Source organism: Triturus cristatus, chromosome 7 (assembly GCF_964204655.1).
Source record: "Triturus cristatus chromosome 7, aTriCri1.1, whole genome shotgun sequence".
Classification (NCBI taxonomy): Eukaryota; Metazoa; Chordata; class Amphibia; order Caudata; family Salamandridae; genus Triturus; species Triturus cristatus.
The window spans coordinates 1,826,447,201-1,826,469,835 of record NC_140590.1 but is presented as its reverse complement, the minus strand read 5'-3'; the positions used below and the strand labels follow the sequence as shown (position 1 = coordinate 1,826,469,835).

At 39.0% G+C, this 22,635-nt stretch overlaps 1 protein-coding gene across 1 annotated transcript in view; it reads right to left on the bottom strand.

The window, feature by feature from the left end:
- LOC146813305 (olfactory receptor 5G9-like) overlaps positions 1-19,529 on the bottom strand; it is a 134,094-nt gene extending 114,565 nt beyond the window's left edge. Inside the window, exon 1 of the mRNA XM_085615370.1 lies at positions 19,358-19,529. Within this exon, the coding sequence (XP_085471496.1) occupies positions 19,358-19,529 (172 nt within the window). The remainder of the gene's footprint in view (positions 1-19,357) is intronic.
- Positions 19,530-22,635: the final 3,106 nt, after the last annotated feature.

The window sequence follows — 22,635 nt, the reverse complement described above, 5'->3', positions numbered from 1 at the left end:
AGTGGAATCACTCATGACATCACTATGACATCATCCTTGTGATAGAGTGGCGGTCGCGCGAGTTATAGTTATCTGAACTAACTATAACGGGGGAATTTGATTGTTTTTTTACGAGTGAAATATCCACCTAACTATAACATGTGTGAAACCTATGGTTTTTTAAGTGAATTTGCAAGGTTTTTTAAATGCTAATTCCTAACTATAACGTGTGTGAAACCTATGGTTTTTTCAGTGAATTTGTACGGTTTTTTAAATGCAAATTTTTTAATGTGGTTTTTTATATATTTATTTTACAATAAACTACGTATAAAATTTTTTTTTTTTTTTTTTGGTTTTTCATCGTGCGCGCACCCCCGCAATTTAAAAAAAAAAATGTTCTGCCTTCGGGGTCCTTCAGGGACCCCCTGACAAAGGCTAGGGGGTCAGGAACTCTCTTTCCTGCCCCCTTTTCACGTTCGCCACCTTCCTTTTTCACTCTCGCACTGAAAACAAACAAAATGGCGGCCGACGCTTCCTGATTTTGACCGATTCGAACATTGACTAACATGTAACCACCAATCAGAATTACTCTCGCGCACGGCAGGGTGCGCGCACAGGGCTTGCACAGTGCGCGCACGCTGCGCGCGTAGAGATATTTATATGCTTTTAAATGCTATTTTCTCAGGAACTACTAAACAGATTGACACCAGACCTGCAAAAGGCACTTCCCTGACCTGAGGACTACCTCTCTGCCAAATTTCAAGTAATTCTGTTCAGCTGTTCGAGCTGTACCTTCGATTAAAGGTCCTATGGAAAAATGCATGGGGAAAACGCGTTTTGGGACCCCCTTTTTTCTCGGCCCCCGCTTGATGAATCACCTCGAGACTTTCAGGGTAGAAGCTGAGCAGAGTGCCCCATTAGTTTTGAAAATTTCGCGAGGATTCGTCAACCGGCGCCAAAGTTATTCAAAATAGGATTTTCAGATTTCCTATGGAAACTCGGTCCTAACTATAACTATCTACTGGCGACCGCCAGTAGATAATATATAGATATAGATATATATCGCAGACTACGTCTAGAGACATCCACTTGTGATTAGGACAGACGAACGCGGACCCAAAGTTCTTCGTGCAGGGAATTTTTATTGTTGGACTGCTTCGCTGCCATTACGCGTTTCAGCCCCACCTGGGCCTTGATCACGATACATCATATATATATGGATGTATGATGTTACAACGCATGCTGTTACAACGCATGCTGTTACAACGAAAGTTTTACAACGCGAGTGCATTGACAACGCAGGACATTACAACGCAAGTCTTTACATCGACTTGCACTAGATGGCGTGCTAACATTAAAAAAGTGTAATTTACTATTCCAACTCCAGTCCACGTAACAGTAGGGAAGGTGTTGGGATAGTAAACTACACTATTTTTAATGTTAGCACGCCATCTAGTGCAAGTCGATGTAAAGACTTGCGTTGTAATGTCCTGCGTTGTCAATGCACTCGCGTTGTAACAGTTTCGTTGTAATGGTAGTGCGTTGTAAAAGTTGCGTTGTAAAAGTTGTTCCCCTATATATATATATATATATATATATATATATATATATATATATATATATATATATATATATATATATATATATATATATATATTATCTACTGGCGGTCGCCAGTAGATAGTTATAGTTAGGACCATGTTTCCATAGGAATTCTCAAAATTCTATTTTGAATAACTTTGGCGCCGCTTGAAGAATCCTCGCGAAATTTTCAAAACTAATGGGGCGCTCCGCTCAGCTCCTACCCTGAAAGTCTCGGGATGATTTGTCAAGCGGGGGCCGAGAAAAAGGGGGGGTCCCAAAACGCGTTTTCCCCATGCATTTTTCCATAGGACCTTTAGTCGCAGCTACAGCCCGAACGGCTGAACAGAATTACTTGAAATTTGGCAGAGAGGTAGCCATAAGGTCAAGGAAGTTCCTTTCGCAGGTCTGGTGTAAATCTGTTCAGTATTTCCTGAGAAAATAGCATTTAAAAGCATATAAATATCTATACGCGTGCAGCGTGCGCGCACTGTGCAAGCCCTGTGCGCGCACCCTGCCGTGCGCGAGCGTAATTCTGATTGGTTGTTAGATGTCAGTAAACATTCGAATCGGTCGAAATCAGGAAGTGTCGGCCGCCATTTTGTCTGTCGCACTGAAAAGGAAAGGTGGAGAACGTGAATAGGGGGCAGAGTAGGGAGTTTTTGACCCCCTAGCCATTGTCAGGGGGTCACAGTAGGACCACGAAGGGTCAAAAAAAAGATTTTTTTTTTTTTAAAACATCTCGGGGTGCGCGCACTCTGCGCGCACCCGAAAAAAAACCTTAAAAAAATAGAAATAAAAATCAAGTTTAAGTGTTTAGATATTAGGTGGCTCTAAAAAAAACCCTTGTGTTTATTGAGTGTTTTTCGGTACCCACAAGTAAGTACCGATGCATAGTCTAAAGTTCAAGAGGAAGACTCTGTTGCCTTCATCATTGAAATGTACACCGTCTCCTCTATAAATGTCTTGCATGTTGTAACGCAAGTTGTTGTGGTATATAGAACCCATACCATAGTCTCTGAGGAAAGCAGAAACAGACTTATTGACGTGCTTTCTTGCTTTGTCAATCTGTGGACAATGTTGGTTGGACCAGTTCCACTTTTGCCTTTGGCATATATTAGAATATACAAAGGCAGTTTGTGGAAAAAGTGACATCAATTGTACAAAGGTGTCCTTAATAAGCATTTCCAGACCTACCCCAGTTAAAGTGCCTAGGTCATTTCCACCACAGTGCACAATAATAAGGTTAGGCTGTGGGAGATGTAGAAAGGTTTTCACCAAAGGCATTAATTGGTGCCACTTTAACCCTCTCTGACCAATCCATTTAATGTCTACATTTGGCAAAGAAAGGTCTTTCACAATACCTCTTTTTTCTGCAAATTTTTCACTCCAGAAGACATAGCTATGACCTACAATCCACACCGTGAACATTTTTCAAGGAGAACAGGATGCACTCAGGAGGTGTCTTTCAGTAGAATGGCAATATGAAAAGAAAGACAGTTGAAAAATGGAGGCATACATACTTTTTTTTAATAAAAATAACTCATTGGCTGATTCAAACCATTTTACAGTTAAAACTAGGCTGTATGTTTACATTTTTAAAAGCATGTTTTGGATTGGTTCAGAAAAATGTGTTCCCACTGAACATTACTTTGGATTTGCTGTTAGGTTTGACAAGTCAAGCACTCTTGCTCTTTGGATTTGAAACATTGTGTGCTGAACTTCTGACCTCTCTGCTCACACCAGTGTTCCATGACCTGTTGCTATGGTAGCAGGCAGAAGTCATGTTGGGGGAAGGGATGATTTGGAAAGGGGTTGAAAGTTGCAACCAATAGAAATGTGTGATTCCATTTGAAAAAATGTGGGAAGGACTGTGATTTTACATTAACATGTATATGTGTGAAAAAAGAGAGGGAAACCTTGCCATTTACTGGTTGTGGTGAGAGGAGAGAGGTGTACAGCTCTGAGATTCTGGCTCTGATAATCTGCTGTTTGAGTGCCACATTTCTTTCTCAACTAACTAATTTTAAAGGTGAGTTATGAGTTTGAGAGGGGATGTATGTGGTGATTTTTTATATAAATATTAGAATTGTCATTCTTCTTTTAAAGTTGTGTTTTACATTTTGTGTTTTAGGAGATATTTAACTGTCTTGAACTTGTAAGATATTATGGAGTATGTCTTCACTGTAAGTTAAGGTGTACTGGTATCACTGAGGAATACTATTTTGTGCCTAGAATCACATCATCAGTCTGTCTGCACACAGGATTTGTTGTCAGAGATTTAATTTGTGTTGCTCTAGTTCTGTTAGCCTTGCACTCGCAGGAAAGGGGCAGTTTGTTTTCTTAAAATGTGATGGTTAGCATTCAGCAGAAATCAGTTACTCACAAATGAGAGGCAAATGCAAACACATTTGAAAATAGCATGGTACATTTTCCTACCACTTTAAAAGTTGTGTTTTACATATTATGTTAATGAAGATATTTAAGTGCCTTGAACATGTTAGATATTATGGAGTATGTCTTCACTATAAGTTAAGTTGTACTGGTATCACCCAGGAATACTGTTTTCTGCCTAGAATCACACCATGAGACAGTGTGCACAAAGGAATTGTTATCAGAGATTTAATTTGTGTTGCTCTTGCTCTGTTACCCTTGCACTCGCAGGAAAGGGGCAGCTTGTTTTTTGTAACACATGGTCATGGTCTCAAGGAGCTGTTAGGACATGTGCTCTTTTCTGCTTGTCTAAAATATAAGAAAAATGTGTCAGGCTGTCACAGTAATTATCACTTGCTCCACCACAGTACTAAATGTGCTTTCAAATTGCCAAAGAAAATATCGCTTTGTGCCTAGAATCACACCATGAGTCTGTGTGCACACAGGAATTGTTGTCAGTGATTTAATTTGTGTTGCTGTTGTTTTGTAAAACTTGCACTTTCAAGAACGGGCCAGCTTGTTTTCTTCAACTGTGTTGGTTAGCACTCAGCAGAAATCACTATCTCAAAAATGAGAGGCAAATCCAAACACATTTGAAAATAGCATGGTACATTTTCCTACCACTTTAAAAGTTGTGTTTTACATTTTATGTTAAGGAAGATATTTAAGTGCCTTGAACATGTTAGATATTATGGAGTATGTCTTCAACATAAGTTAAGGTCTACTGGTATCACCCAGGAATACAGTTTTGTGCCTAGAATCACACCATGAGACAGTGTGTACACAGGAATTGTTGTCAGAGATTTACTTTGTGTTGCTGTTGTTCTGTAAAACTTGCACTCGCAGGAAAGGGGCAGCTTGTTTTCTTAAAGTGTGATGGCTAGCACTCAGCAGAAATCATGATCTCACAAATGAGAGGCAAATGCTAACACATTTGAAATCAACAGGGTAGATTTTCCTTCCAATCTTGTAATGGGTGAGGTAGTTCCTACATGTTCAAAACTCCAATTAACCCTTACCAAACATGTACTCTTACACACATATCTGCAGTCTTCATGCAGTTGTGCAAGTCTCTATGCAGATCTCTCTTGCAACTGACAATACACAGTCTCCAGAAACACACTCTTTGCACACATGCAGCAGCTTCTCCTACACACCCATGCGTAATACTCAGCTCTGTGTTGTGTTTCAGATAGCAGTGTGTAACGCAAACACATTCAACGTCATCAAGGCTCATTTCCTTTGCTGTAGTCTAATCACTCACCCTGTAACACATGGTCATGGTCTCAAGGAGCTGTTAGGACATGTGCTCTTTTTTGCTTGTCTAAAATATAAGAAAAATGTGTCAGGCTGTCACAGTAATTATCACTTGCTCCTCCACAGTACTAAATGTGCTTTCAAATTGCTAAAGGAAATATCGCTTTCTGCCTAGAATCACACCATGAGTCTGTGTGCACATAGGAATTGTTGTCAGAGATTTAATTTGTGTTGCTGTTGTTCTGTAAAACTTGCACTTTCAGGAAAGGGCCAGCTTCTTTTCTTCAACTGTGATGGTTAGCACTCAGCAGAAATCACTATCTCAAAAATGAGAGGCAAATGCTAACACATTTCAAATCAACAGGGTAGATTTTCCATCAAATCTTGCAATGTCTGAGGTTGTTCCTACAAGTTCAAAACTCCAATTACCCTTACTACACATCTACTCTTACACACATGTCTGCACTGTTCATGCAGTTGTGCAAGTCTCCATGCAGATCTCTCTTGCACCTGACAATACACAGTCTCCAGAAACACACTTTTTGCACACACGCAGCAGCTTCTCCTACACTCCCGTGCGTACTACTCAGCTCTGTGTGGTGTTTCAGATAGCAGTGTGTAACGCAAACACATTCAACGTCACCAAGGCTCATTTCTTTTGCTCTAGTCTAATCACTCACCCTGTAACACATGGTCATGGTCTCAAGTAGCTGGAAGGACATGTGCTCTTTTCTGCTTCTCTAAAATATAAGAAAAATGTGTGAGGCTGTCACAGTAATTATCACTTGCTCCTCCACAGTACTAAATGTGCTTTCAAACTGCTAAAGGAAATATCGCATTCTGACTAGAATCACACCATGAGTCTGTGTGCACACAGGAATTGTTGTCAGAGATTTAATTTGTGTTGCTGTTGTTCTGTAAAACTTGCACTTTCAGGAAAGGGCCAGCTTCTTTTCTTCAACTGTGATGGTTAGCACTCAGCAGAAATCACTATCTCAAAAATGAGAGGCAAATGCTAACACATTTGAAATCAACAGGGTAGATTTTCCTTCCAATCTTGTAATGGGTGAGGTAGTTCCTACATGTTCAAAACTCCAATTAACCCTTACCACACATGTACTCTTACCCACATATCTGCAGTCTTCATGCAGTTGTGCAAGTCTCCATGCAGATTTCTCTTGCAACTGACAATACACAGTCTCCAGAAACACACTCTTTGCACACATGCAGCAGCTTCTCCTGCACTCCCATGCGTAATACTCAGCTCTGTGCTGTGTTTCAGATAGCAGTGTGTAACGCAAACACATTCAACGTCATCAAGGCTCATTTCCTTTGCTGTAGTCTAATCACTCACCCTGTAACACATGGTCATGGTCTCAAGGAGCTGTTAGGACATGTGCTCTTTTTCGCTTGTCTAAAATATAAGAAAAATGTGTCAGGCTGTCACAGTAATTATCACTTGCTCCTCCACAGTACTAAATATACTTTCAAGTTGCTAAAGGAAATATCACTTTCTGCCTAGAATCACACCATGAGTCTGTGTGCACACAGGAATTGTTGTCAGAGATTTAATTTTGTGTTGCTGTTGTTCTGTAAAACTTGCACTTTCAGGAAAGGGCCAGGTTGTTTTCTTCAACTGTGTTTGTTAGCACTCAGCAGAAATCACTATCTCAAAAATGAGAGGCAAATGCTAACACATTTCAAATCAACAGGGTAGATTTTCCATCAAATCTTGCAATGGCTGAGGTTGTTCCTACATGTTCAAAAGTCCAATTAACCCTTACCACACATCTACTCTTACACACATGTCTGCACTCTTCATGCAGTTGTGTAAGTCTCCATGCAGCTCTCTCTTGCACCTGACAATACACAGTCTCCAGAAACACACTCTTTGCACACATGCAGCAGCTTCTCCTACACACCCATGCGTAATACTCAGCTCTGTGTTGTGTTTCAGATAGCAGTGTGTAACGCAAACACATTCAACGTCATCAAGGCTCATTTCCTTTGCTGTAGTCTAATCACTCATCCTGTAACACATGGTCATGGTCTCAAGTAGCTGTAAGGACATGTGCTCTTTTCTGCTTCTCTAAAATATAAGAAAAATGTGTCAGGCTGTCACAGTAATTATCACTTGCTCCTCCACAGTACTAAATGTGCTTTCAAATTGCCAAAGTAAATATCGCTTTGTGCCTAGAATCACACCATGAGTCTGTGTGCACACAGCAATTGTTGTCAGAGATTTAATTCATGTTTCTCTTGTTTTGTAAGACTTGGACTCGTATGAAAGGGTTAGCTCATATGATTGGATTTGAAAAGCTCAAAAAAAAATTGTAATGAATTAAAATTACATAAAGGTATTTTTTTTTAGTTTCTTGCAGGTATTGCTGAGCAACAGTGAAAAAATTTAAAGATGCCTATAAAGTCAAGAAAGAGAAAAGAAAAGCAACAACAACTATATTTGAAGACAACTGGTAAAAAAAAAATAGGAGGAGAAGCTCGTGTTGGAAAACAGAAAAAGTCTTCTGGTAAGCAGACTAAAGAATTTTTAAAAAATATCTTAAAAAAAAAAAAAATGATAGAAAGATATCTTCAAACAGTGTTTCAAGTACAAAACAACAACAGAGTCGTCAGCAAAAACAAAATGCTAATGTAGAATCAGAAGTAAGAAAGAGTGACTTAACACGAAAAATAGATTTTAAAAACATTCGTCAAAAAATGTTTCAGAGAAGAGTGATGTTAAATTTGCTAAAGGATGTGAAAAAATATAAGAAGAAAACCAAATTTTATAAGAAAAAGAAATTTATTGAAAGTATTGTTACGAAGGCTTTAGAAATAAAAAAAAAACTATTCATTTTAATTTTGAACAGGATGCGTAGATTAGATAAATTAGTCAATGCAATGAAGTCACAAAGCAAAAGGAAAAGAGAAGTGAAAGAAATAACTTTTGTAAAGTGTTCTTAGGAGAATGGAAGCATAGTTCAAGTACTGAACCATTTTTTAATGAAGAGAGTTATCTTCAAAGTAATAGTTTGTTGCATGCAGTTGACACCAATGGTAGAGCATATGAAGTTAAAGATGGTTGTGTAATGAGAAATGAGGAAGAAGTGATGGCTGCTGAGGTTATGGGGAGACGTCCTAAAGCCCCAGTGTACACTTGGAATTGTAATAGTGTTTGTACTGTGCATCAGGAATCTATTGATAAATTACGTGACTTTCTAAGAGAATATAGTAAAAAGAGTGTTAAACAGAAGATTAAGGTGCTTCAAAGACTAGATCCATGCAGAGTGAGAGAGAATACTGGTTTGCAAGGACATTCTCTGGCTTGTCTATCTAGGAAAGTGTGTCAAAGTGTTTTTCACCATTTTAGGATGCTGGCAGTACATCATACTGAAATGAGAAAGTTTGTGAGAACATTGTATTTTGCTAAAAGTCCAGCACTAAAGTTAAATGAGTTGAATAATGCTCTGTTCCGTGGATCTGTATCAGATGTAGTGAAGGTTACTGATGAGATTCAGTTTTGTTACTTTGGTCCAGAACAAGAAAGTACAGAAAATGACACAGTTATTGATGAAAATGTGGAAGAGAATGTAGAACTTACTGTTAGTAAAAATGTTGAAGATGAAATGACAAAATGTACTATCATCTCTAATGAAAGACCAAATATTACTTGTATTTGTTGCCGGAGAAGCCATTATAAAATTAAAACAAGGAATGTTGATCTGTATAAAAAAAGCGAAAATGAGGATAATTATAAGTGGAAAGATTTTGCAACATATATATTTCTGGAAAATTGTTTTGAATTGGGTGAAGATCAGCGTATTTATAAATACTGTTATAACAAGTTAGAAGAAAATAGAATGCCAGCAAGAGCTGTACATAATAAATTAGAATTGGTTGATATTCCTCCAGAACTTTCTGATTTAAATACGTATGAGTCTATACTCATTCAATGTGTCCATCCGTTTCAGACCATAGTGCGTATGGAGCCAAAAACAGGTAAATTACCTCCTTCGGATTTACAAAGAGGTTTAAAAGGAAGAGTTGTCTATTTGCCATTGGATTTGAAAAAAAATATGGAAACAATTGATGCAGATACTTTGGAAACTGAACTATTAGTTATTCTGGTTAATGGTGTACCTACAAAGAATAGGAAAATTTGGCAGGAGCTGGTCGATGTACGAAAAGTACAAAGAGCAAATTTGTATTTGAAAAAAAATAATAAATGGTATGAAGCAATTTATATGGATGAAGATGAAGAAGTTTTACTAGAAGACACAGGAATACCAACTGGGCAAATTGAAAAAGTGGATAAGTCAAAAGAAGAAGAAATTTATGAACATTTCAGCATACATCCTCTTCATTCTAAAGAAGTTATGGGAAACGCTATTGATCTGTTTCAGATGAAGAAAGCAGAAGGAACTCCTGTGAGTGTATGGGAGGAGAGCTTGGAAGCTCGTTGTTTTCCCCAACTGTTTCCTACAGGAGAAGGTGGACGATATGATGAACGTCCAGTACAGATTCCTGCTTCGGAGTATCGGACTACAAGATTATATGCAGAAGATCCAAGATTTCGTCAAAGTATTCCATATTTGTTCCATCTTTTATTTGAAAGTGACTTGTCTGCACTATCTTATGCAGTAAATCACATTTTGTATACTGGAGACCATCTACATAATGTGTCAGCAAAGGACTTTATCAACAAAGTGCAACAGCGAGATGATCATTTGGAATCTCAATTGATCAATTTGATGGCTTGTCAGTGTGGGACTAATGAATATTGGTACCGACGCCATGGAGAATTGAAGTATATGTTACGGAATTTAGGAACTCCTACATGGTTCCTTACCCTAAGCTGTGCTGAGTACGCTTGGGATGATCTTCTAGATTTTCTTCGAGAGGCAAATTCAAACATTAAAAACATACAATACAAGACAGCAGGAGAATTGTGCTCATTGGATCCAGTTAATGTTTGCAGATATTTTAATCATAGATTTGAGGCTATGATGTCCTTCATCTGCAATAAAAAAAATCCACCTCTTGGAGAAGTTGTGGATTTCTTTTGGAGAAAAGAGTACCAAGCAAGAGGTGCTCCTCATATTCATATGCTGTTATGGATCAAGGATGCCCCAACATTTGGAACAGATGCTGATGAAGCAGTTTTATCTTTCATTGAAGAATATGCAACATGTGCTATACCTAAAAGCACAGAAGAGAAAAACTTAAAAGAGAAAGTTTTACGTTTCCAAAGTCATCGGTGTGGAAAATACTGTTGACGAAAGTACAAGAGTAAAGATAAATTCTACACAAAATGTCGATTTGGATTTCCACGACCTGTTCTTTTAAAAGGAAGAGTAAACAGTTTTATGTCAGCTGTGCGACATACTATTACAAGAAAATCGCCTAAGAATACCTACAACCTAAGAAGAAAAGAAGAGTCAAAATATATAAATGACTGCAACCCAGTCATTTTATCCATGTGGAATGCTAATATGGATATACAGTATGTAGCTGACAATTCTATTGCTGTTGCTCGGTATGTCACATCTTACATCACTAAATCTGAGAAAACGGAATTGAAGGAAATGTGGGAAGAGATTTCTCACGAGAAGACTGTCAGTAAGAAGCTATACAGTTTCAGTTTAAAGATGTTATCGCATCGAGAAATTGGATCCTACGAATGCTCAGATAGGTTATCATCTGCAAGTCTGTACTCGAAATCCAGAAGAATAATTTGGGTAAGTTTAGGCCTTGCAGAAATGCGAAATCAGGTACTGAAATCTATTCGAGAAATTGAATATTTAGCAGAGTTCGAACCAGAAAGTACAGACATTTTAAGAACAAACATGTTGGACACATATTACCCACAAATAAGTCATCACCTTGAGGACATGTGTCTCTATGAAGTGCTGCAGAACTTCATTTTTAAACGGAATGCCACAGAAGACATCAACAATGGAAAATATAAAGTCAGTGGTGAGGAAGGATGTTTGGGGAAGCAAACAAAAGGAAGTTTGATAAATCACCGGAAGCTGAGTTGCGACACTCCTGACAAAAAGGAATTTTACTACTTGGCACTTTTGCAGCTGTTTAAACCATGGCATTCAGAGGACGAACTACTTGGAGAATTCCAGAGTTATGAAGATTCCTTCAATGCTAGCAAAGACAGCATAGAATGCAGTACTTTCACAACTTATGTTCAAATGTTAAATGAAGAAATTGAACAAGAAGCAACAATTGCAGCTGAAGTAGCTAGAGACAGTTCTCAAGACAGTCAAAGTTCTGGGACGTTCAGTCAAGATCCTCTAGGACAACCAATCTTAGAAAATGAAGCAGCAATAGCCATGACTGAAGTCGAAACAGCTATGAATCAAGCTCAGGATGATTTAATAAACTTACCGAATTTGGAAGAACAACTGAATGATGAACAACAACAAATTTATGAAGAAGTCAGGAAAAAAATTGATCACGGATTACTACATGAAAATAAAGAGTGCTCATGCACATCTTTTGAACCAATGAGAATGTATGTAAGTGGACAAGCAGGAATTGGAAAAAGTTTCTTAATTAATGTAATTAGAAGCTACCTACAGAAGAAAATGGATTCAACTTTGTCTTGTGTTGTTACTGCTCCAACTGGGTTAGCAGCGTATAACATAAAAGGAGTTACCTTACATTGTTTGCTAATGTTACCAGTAGAGCATGAGAACAAAATACAATACCACAAACTAGCAGGAGAAGCATGCTTGGAAGTTTCAAGAGTATTGAAGAAAATGAAAGTACTCATTATTGATGAGGAAAGCATGGTATCAAACTTAATGCTTGCCTTTGTGCATTTAAGAATGCAGCAAATACTAAAGACAGACTATGACGAGTTATTTGGAGGAAAACACGTCATAGTTTTTGAGGATCTTTTGCAACTTACTCCAGTTAAAGGACAACCGGTATTCCATACACTTACACATGAAGACACGAAAAAGTAGTTAGGAAGTATAGGCAATGTAAATATTTGGACATATTTTGAGTATAAGGAACTCATTACCAATATGAGGCAAGCCAATGATGAGGATTATGCAAGTATTATGAAAGATATAAGAATTGGACTACTCACAGAACATGGCAGAAAAGCATTACAGAGTCGATTGCTGAGTAATTTGTTTACAACAGAAGAAATAGTTCCAGAGAAAATATACAAGAAAATTGCTGAAAAAAATACTGTAATCTGCTTAATGCCAACACTACATGAATGCTCTGTATTCAATCAAGAACTTTTGAAATTGGAAAATGAAGAGATCATAAAACTGGAAGCTGTGGATAAAATTCAACATGAACGAATTACTATTATATTGACAGGCATTGGCTACTAAATTGGATTCTCTGGAGAAAAACATTTCAAAAACAGCTGGTTTGGAAAAGAATCTTTATCTATGTATGAACTGTAGAGTAATTTTAAGACGTAATTTGGATGTAGAAAAAGGTTTAGTGAATGGAGCTATGGGTAAAGTTGTGGGTTTTGTAAAGTACCAGAAAAAAGATGGAATTGAATTCTTAAAAATAAAATTTGATCAGATTGAAGAGGTTAAAGTCATTAGTCGTTGTTCAGTTCGTTTTTTGCTAGTGAAAGACTTATATGTACGTAGGAAGCAGTTTCCGATTTCTCTAGCATATGCTGTAACTATTCACAAGTCTCAAGGATTAACTGTTGATAGTGCTTTTGTAAACATTGGATCTAGTGTGTTTAAAGAAGGTATGGCATATGTTGCTTTGTCACGCGTGAAATAATTATCTGGTTTATTCATGATAGACTTTGATGACTCAAAAGTAAGTGCTTATGCAAACTGTGTAAAGGAGCATAATAGATTAAGAAGAAGCTATGCTCCTCATTTAGGTCAGTATCCTGTGTTTGAAAAGCGTGTTGTTTGTCGGAAAAGGAGATTTGAGAATATCTGTAATGAGGATGTACAGAAGAGAAAACAAAAAGAGAGTGATGTGACTGCAAGCAAAAAGAAAAAGGACAGTGTGGAAGAGGTTGTTGGTTGTCCTTTTGAAAATAGCTCTGGTTTCAACTGCTACGCAAATGTAGTGCTGAATGTTGTATTTTATCTTGAATTTTTGCAGATAATAGTAAATCAGGGAAAAAGATTCTGTTCTTTGCTGAGTATCCTTTATGAGAAGCTGAGTAATGATAAAAATAAAATAGAAAGTGCTTCTGATGTTAGAAATCTTTTAGATGTATGTTCTGGATGTACACAGTTTACACAAAATGTCCAGCAAGATACACAGGAATTCTTAATGTATATGCTGATGGTACTGGAAGATGAAGGGGTAGAAGTAGAACATTTATTTGGTGTCTCTTATAAATGGGAACATTGTTGTGAAAACTGTATGAACACATGCAGTAGTAATGTTGATTCTGAAAGGTTCATATATTTACCATCTCCAGAAAGTAAAACAGTGACTTTTAGTAAATTAGTTAAAGATGCTAATCACAACATGGAATGTTCTGAATGTAAATCTGAAATGTTGTCAACGTTATTTTTTAAGAAATATGGACAGTATGTAATTTTAATGGTACAACGTTGTAGAGCTGATGGAACAAAATTGGAAACTTTACTAAAGAAGTTTGTTGGTAATCAATTATCTATATCTGGAAAAAGTTTTGTAGCAGTTGCAATAATTTTTCATGACGATCCTTCTATAACTTCTGGTCATTACACAGTTTATCTTAAATGTGAAAAAGGATGGTCACTGTGTAATGATTCTCAATTGATTTTCAAGCAACGTTTGCCTTATGATTTACCCAATTGTTACTTAATTTTTCTGAAACCCAAATTTTAAATACTAAATTCAGCATCTGAAGAAAGCATTATTTAAATTTTAAAGGATTAAAATTGAATATTTCACTCAAAAAGGATTTTAAACTTACCATTTGGCCTCAAGGAGAGGTAAAACAAACAATTGTGGACTTCTTTGACAGATATTATTTTGGCATATTTTCTTTTGCAACAAGGTTTATTTCTTGAAAATTGGTATTGTACTTAAAAGGTATTTTTAATACATATGTGACATTTCTATTAAGGTATGTTTTAGTGAGGATACATTTGGGGCTTTTTTAAACAATCTTTCAGATTGTTTATTTTTGCCCGCTGTTAAATGATGAATACAATTGATTTCACTATTTTCAGTGAAAATCAAAACATTCTGAAAACAGCAAAAAAAGGGCAAAAAATTGCTTTGCTAAATATGAAAAAACATGTACTGTTTAAAAAAATGTGTTGTTGAATATTAATACTTTTTTTCTTTTTTTCAGAACTAGAAAGAAAATTTAGAAAATGTAATTCAGTTTTCTTGCAATTAAATAAAAACATTTATTTCTAAATAAGTTACTTTGATGGTCAGGTAAGTTTAAAATATCTGTATGTCTCACTCCTTTCGTTTCATGCTTCCTTTTCTTCACCTCTCCTTACTCTGCTTTTCTCATTTCTCTTCTCTCTCTCTCTTTCTGCTTTACTACTCTTTTGTAACTCCCTCACTCCTTCTCTACTACTCCCCTACCTTTACTACCTCCATCACTAATTTTTCATCCATGTTTCTTTCTCTGTATCCATATGTCTTAGTCTTTTTAACTGCCTTACTCCTTCTCAGTTGTTTGCTTTCTGTCTCTGTATCTGTCACTCTCTGTTTGTCTGTTTTACCCTTAATTTCCTTAACATCTCTGGGGCAGATTTACAAGCCACGTGCGCCACCACTACTTCACTTTTCTTGACGTACTAGTGGCACAGGGTGCTCCTCCATATTTACAAGGAGAGGATAAGCCACTCTGTGTGTCTTTTCCTCTCCTTGTAAATACAGCCAATTCAAACGCAGCACTAAAATGAGCTATTATCTTTTTTGATAGGTTTAGGGTACCTATACGTAAGTACTGATGCAGAGTTTAAAGTTTAATAGGAAGACTCTCTTCCCTTCATCTGTGAAATGTACACCATGTCTTTTTTAATTACTTTGCCACTCCCCTCTCTTTGTCAGGGAGTCCCTGAAGGTTTACTAAAGTTGAAAAAAATGATTATTTTTTTTAAAAAACATCATTGGGTGCGTGCAGGGTGCGCGCACCCCAAAAAAAAATTGACAAATAGATTCAAAAAACAAGTTTTTGTGTTTAGATTTTAGGTGGCTCTAAAAAGAGCCCTTGAGTTAATGTAGGGACAGAGGAAGAGAAAAACAAAAAAAAAAATAACAAAACTATGGCCTAGTGCAAGAGTGCTCCTCAAATTTTCTCTGAATGAGATCAACACTGCTCTAATCCATAGTAATAAGAGTACCACAATCCATGCACCGTGTAGACATCCTCTCAAAACAAGGACGAATATCCAGAGGTGTGTAAGCAGGTGAAGGCACCATCGCAGAAGAAGTGCTCGGCTGAGCTGCCAAAGATGTGCTCGGCTGAGGTGCTGCAGATGTCGTCGGCTGAGCAGGTGAAGGGTTTGCCCCAGAAGCTTGACGAAAAGTCACAGGATGCATTTTCTCAACGTGCCTCAACATTGTGTGAATACTAAAAGAGTACTTCTTATTAGCATTCCCACGTGATAAGGTCCGCTGACAAAGTATGCAGGTGAGTTTTGGTGCATTCACCTTCTTTTGTCCCTCAGGAAAAGTGAAAAACTGCCATATAAAGGAGTCTTTCTGCTTCCTCTGCCTCTGTCTCTCAAGAGTGTCCTGTTCACTCTCAGAAGATGGCTGGTGCTCTGCCATTGTCTCACAAAAACAGAGTAGCTCCTTCTCCAAGGGAATCAGAACTAACAATGAGGGGAGTGGGTGTGGTTTTGGAAGAATCTGGAACTGAAAGTACTTTGAACCAATGAAAAGTGATGTTTCTTGATCACATGACTTGCCATGAGGGGATTGGGTGTGGTGTTGAAACAATCTGAAACTGAAAGTAATGAAAACCAATTAAAAGTGTTGTTTTATTAATCACATAACTCGAGGTGCGCGCACCGAGCAAGCTCAGAGCGCGCACGGTTCAATTACGCATGTGCGAACGTGTACGCGCGCATGCGCATAAGTATTATGCGCATACGTAGCGCGCATACGCAGCACGCACGCATGCGCGAACGTCCACGCGTATGCACGAGTGTAGCGCGCAGAGCACGTACAAGGGACGCAAGCGTACGTACGCATGCGTACTGGGTACGCGCTGCGAGCGCGTACTAAAACATACGTATGCGTACGTAGATAACGTACGCATGCGTACACAAAAAACGCACGCATGCGTACTAGGTGTGCGCTGCGAGCGCGCACTAAAACGTATGTATGCGTACGTAGATAACGTACGCAGGCGTACATGAAAAACGTACGCATGCGTACTAGGTGCGCGCACCCTAAACATTTATAGAAAAAAAAAAAGAATTAAAGTGTACATAAGTTAATAGAACATATTAACTATGGTGTTCAAATTTATCCAAATTAACAGTAAAAAAAAAATGAGCCACACCAAATTAAAGGATACAGATAATCTATAAATGTATACATAGGGAAATTTTTGTAAAAGAAATATATAAAAAAATTCTAAAATTAGCATTTAAAAAACCTTTGAAATTCACTGAAAAAACCATAGGTTTCACACACGTTATAGTTAGGAATTAGCATTTAAAAAACCTTGCAAATTCACTGAAAAAACCATAGGTTTCACACATGTTATAGTTAGCTAGACATTTTGCTCGTAAAAAAACAATGAAATTAGTTCACCTAACTATAACTCGCGCGCCCGAAATCCACTGCTGATGACGTCACATATTACATCACTCATGACATGGTCAGTGACATCACTGATGACATCACTGATGACATCTCAAATGACATCACTGATGACATCACTGATGACGTCATATATGTGATAAAATAGTACATCTTCTCCCACCCTAAAATAAATTTAGAAACACCAACTCAAACTTTCAGACGGCAATTTGAAAACCATAGATACTCCAATACCAATAACTACATACCAACACATTGACTCTTAGATCTACATGCCCCTCAATTCACTCACCTGTACAGTCACTTATACTTACAGTCACTCCGTTGAAGACTATCATATGCATTTATAAACATATATAGACACTCACATACTACCAATCAAGCATTTAGGTAATGACACACCTAGTCAGTTGTGCAAAGAAATAAGCACAGTCAAATTAACTCACCTATACAGTTAAACACACTCAAAATTACTTACTTATAAAAATAAAAAAACATTTTGACACTCTTACACAATTTCTAGTACAAGCACACACTCATTCATACAGCCAGTTCCACTATGACACACTCTCAGATATAGATACTTATATACTCTTACACACATATACACTGTGTTTCATATATGTACTTACTGCCACATCTACAACTAAGATGCACATTCAATCCCTAACACACCCATACATACACTCACTCAACCATACAGTCCGTCACAGTTGCACTCTTAAAACCATGCACCCATAGAATCACCCACTCACACATCTATGCACAGAGTCTCACACACACCTCTCCCATTCATACACTCAGGCACCCATACAGATACTCAGATAACAAATACATAACCCATATAAATACTCATATAGCTATTCACAAAACCATGCAGCCACTTATACACCAACACAGAGAAACATACAGACATTCAAACAGTTCAGTCACTACTCTGCAGTAATATACATTTAATTACTTACATATAGACTCAGTTACGCACCCAGAAAATCATCCATTCACAAACTTGTACATCCACTCATTCTTCAACATACCTTTCCCTATATATATTAAACATATTAAAAATGTTCAGAAACACACAGTCAATGGATGATGTCATCAGTGATGTCATTTGAGACGTCATCAGTGATGTCACTGACCATGTCATGAGTGATGTAATATGTGACGTCATCAGCAGTGGATTTCGGGCGCGCGAGTTATAGTTAGGTGAACTAACTATAACGGTGGAATTTCATTGTTTTTTTACGAGTAAAATGTCCAGCTAACTATAACATGTGGGAAACCTATGGTTTTTTCAGTGAATATATATATATATATATATCTGTGTGTGTAACTAATAAACCAATAGGGTGTGTTTCTGTGTGACTGTGGGGTGTGTGCATGTGTGTGTAAGTATATAGATGAAGAATATTAAATCTATAGTATAAATATATACATGTAATTATTTGTGTGTGTTTGTGTGTATGTGGAAAGAATAGTATACATATAGTATAAAATATATGTAGTCTACATTTTAGATACAATGGGCCTGATTAGGATGGCGGGCGGACTCTTGTCCACCCACTACCCTAACGGAGATGGGACTGCCTGCCATATGGGCGGCAGTCCAGTGGGGAAGATTAGGATGCGCTCGCCACATTGGCGGGCGCATTCCGCATTTTAAACATTGCGGCGGGAGGTGCTTTCAGCAGCACCCGCCGCAATGGCAAAATGGCGTGTGGTGCCTGCCCTGTTGTGCAGGGGGTACCATAGGTACCGCCCATGTGCACCCCCTACCCCCAACACCCGGGGGCCCACAACGGGCCCCCACATGCAGTTACCGCATGCCTTTCCATGGCAGCAATGCTGCCATAGAAAGGCATTTCACCGCATGAATTGTAATATGGATGGCAGTGTCTTGCAGACACCGCCATCATATACAGCCCCTTTTCTGCCTCATCAACCGGCGGAAAACGGGCGGACGGTCTTTCCGTCCGCCGGGGTCCCCCCCGCCATACTAATATGGCGGGGGAAAATGGCATGCGGGCGGACGAAAATGTCAGGCGGATCCCCACCGCCATGCGGGCGGTGGCGATCCACCCGACATACTAATAGACCCCAATATGATTATAGTAAGAGATTTAAAACTAGATTTGCTGGTAGTAGACCCCAGTTAGCTCATTCTCCACATGATCTCATTGTTTTCATTTCACTCCTTCTTTGCTCCCTTTTCTCTTTCCTCACACTTGCTTGCATACATTTGGGTCAATGATCCTTTTTAGCTATGAAGTTCTAGATGTCCATTCTCACTCACTCTCCTTACCCTCTTTTTGTGAAATATCTATTCTCTGCCTTCTCAGTCCAGTCCCCTTACTCTTTTCTGCTCTATTTCCCATTTCTCTTTGTGGCTCCTCTTGACTATTTGCACCTGTGCCCTCCCTCTCTTCTTTCCCTTTCATGGTCACAGTGCTCACTGAGAGATGGGCTGCCTTTGCTTCCGGTTTGTATAAGCTCCTATGAATAACCTGAGATTCCTGGTCTTTCATGGTTTGGAGATGGAGTTGTTTTCTAAGTAGAACACATTGGTGATGTCATGCATTGACCCAGGGAACTCAGAGCATGATGGGGGTTGCCTGAACGTCATCCTAGTGGCTGCTGTAAGCATAGGTGCAATACGACATGCCCATGTTTTTTTATAAACTGCTCGCTGTGACATTTTCAGTCTTCTAAGGTCTCCCAAGTGAGCGTCTCAATATTTAGGAATTGAGAATTGCAATAGATTATCTGAGCACTGATTGCCCAGCCGGTTTCCTTAAAAAATAAGTGGAGTTTCTCTAAAAGTGTGTTGCAGTGGTGGCAACTACCTGCTCCCACTTTGAGTTTTTACATAGACAGGAGATGAGGATGAGATGTCATCTAGTGGCTCAGTTGCTAACTTAGGATCCTGGAAGACCGTGTTTATTGCACAGCTGTCCCTCAGCCCAAATATTGTGACCTTGGGAAAATCACTTTATTTCTCTGAAGCTCGGTTTTATTATCTGCTGTAAAAATTTAGAGTGTGGGAATTTATTAGTGATTTAATTTGCAGGGTGTAGAGCACAAAAAATCATTATAAAGGACACATTTATTTATTGCCCAAGTTCTGTAGAGAAAAAAGAGTTTGGGGTATCTTCTATTGCCACACATATTTTGGGGTAGCTTCTCTTTTCTGATTCACTGAGAATCCACTGAAGGCAAGTAATTTATTATCCTGCGATGTCTCTATGAGGTCTTCTCCGGAGACACCCAAATATGTATATCATGGTGAGTTAGATGAATGCCATGCCAAAGATTCAGATAAAAACAAATAAGCAAAAGCCATCCTGGCTTTACCTATTGAACATCTTACTTACATATGACATAGAGCAGCACTATTGCACTATGGCTCTTTTAAACCAATCAGATGAGATGTGAACCATGAGACAGAGCATCAGTGGCTGCAGCAAACCCAAGATGCTGCAGTGTACCTTTTGAGGAGGACCTGTATGTGAGGGGACAGCCATGAGACACATCATCAATGGCTGCAGCAAACCTAAGATGCTGCCATGCACCATTCGAAGATAACCTGTGTGTGAGGGAGAACCGTGAGAGAGAGCATCAGTGGCTAAAGCAACCCCGAGATGCTCCAGCATTTCTTTTGAAGATGACTTGTGTGTGAGGGGGAGCCATGAGTCAGAGCATCAGTGGCTGCAGCAAACACAAGATGCTGCAGCTAACCTTTAGAAGATGACCTATGTGGGAGGGGCAGCCATGAGACACAACACCAGTGGCTGCAGCAAACCCAAGATTCTGCAGTGTATCTTTCAAAAATGACCTGTGTGAGAGGGGGAACCATGAGACAGTGCATCATTGGCTGAGGCAAACCTGAGATGATGCAGCATACCTTTTGAAGATGACCTATGTGGGAGGGGCAACCATGAGACACAGCATCAGTGGCTGCAGCACACCCAAGATGCTGGAACACACCTTCCGAAGTTGACCTGTGAGTGAGGGAGAACCATTAGACAGCGCATCATTGGCCGCAGCAAACCCAAGATGCTGCTGTGTACCTTTTGAAGATGATCTGTGTGTGAGGGGGAACTACGAGACAGAGCATCAGTGTCTGCAGCAAACCCAAGATGCTGCTACACACCTTTCGAAGATAACCTGTGTGTGAGGTGCAGCCATGAGACACAGCATCAGTGGCTTCAGCAAACCCAAGATGCTGCTATGCACCTTTCATAGATAATCTGTGGGTGAGGGGGAATAATGAGACAGAGCATCAGTGGTTGCAGCAAACCCAAGATGTTGCTGTGCACCTTTCGCAGATAACGTGTTTGAGGGGGAGCCATGAGACACAGCATCAGTGGCTGCAGCAAACCTAAGATGCAGCAGAGTCCCTTTTGAAGAAACCCTGTTTGTGAGGGGGAGCCATGAGAAACAGCATCAGTGGCTGCAGCAAACCCAAGATGCTACAGCAGCACGCCTGAGATGCTGCAGTGTACCTTTCAAAGATGACCTGTGTGTGTGGCTAACTATCATACAACCTGACATGACAGGAAGTGCTATCAGAGGAAGTGATGCAACAAAATGTGACAACGCACAGCTATCCTAAAAGTGCTACTTAGGTTATGACATTGCTCTGAGCATTTTGGTTGTTACATTTGAAGAAAAGATGTGTGTACTTCAATGCACCTTGATATTATAATTAATATTCTTAATGTGAGTATGAATGATTAGAAATACGGCACCATTGGTCTGGAATTTGCATTCACCAGATTTGCATATCCTGTCTGTTGGAAAATATGATCTGCTTCTTATGGTTACCACCACTTTTTGCTTGATGTTGCACTGTTTTTGATTAGTCTGACTGGGATTCTGCTACTCAGGACCCCAGTCTATCTGCTTTCTCCCTAAAATATTATGCCATGTACTTGGGTACAATCCAGATTGGATATTGGGTACCCTTGTCAGTCCCTATTATATGCTACACATGTACCCAGGGCATAGGTACCACAGAGGCCTCCTGTGGCTGAAGCTTGTATTATGCCACCCATGAGAGGTCATGCAAGATATAACTACAGGCCTGTCATTGCGGCCTGTGTAAGATGCTGCATGCATTAACCAGTGGACAGCATATACCAGGCCAACTTCTCACATTGGTGTACAGCGGTTGGGATTCAAGCATGCATTGTTTTACCAGTTAAATCTTTGTATTGATTAACTGAAAACCACTACGTACTGGGTACATATAATACTAGATTAGAATAAATAAATTCTACTGAACCTAGGGTTGGGTAAGTCAAGGGTCTAGCACACCCTTTTTCCAATCTCAGAGAGTTTAATTCCACTAGGTTAGGTAGGCGCAACACCCCACCACACTTAGTATGTCTTCTCAAGGAGATGCCAGTGGCTCTCTGCCCTAGATACAGTGAGCTTTCATTCCAAGAATTGAAATCCATGTGTGCCCCTAGAAAGCTGAAGACGGAGAAATACCAACGCTCAACGCATTATAGACGCCTTACTTCTTGATGACCTTAGGAAGACCCCTGGGTCAGATGAACAGGAGAAAGTGGGTGGGGCAGGGAATGAGAACAGCTCAAGAGGTGACACCTTTTATGACCTAGACTCAAA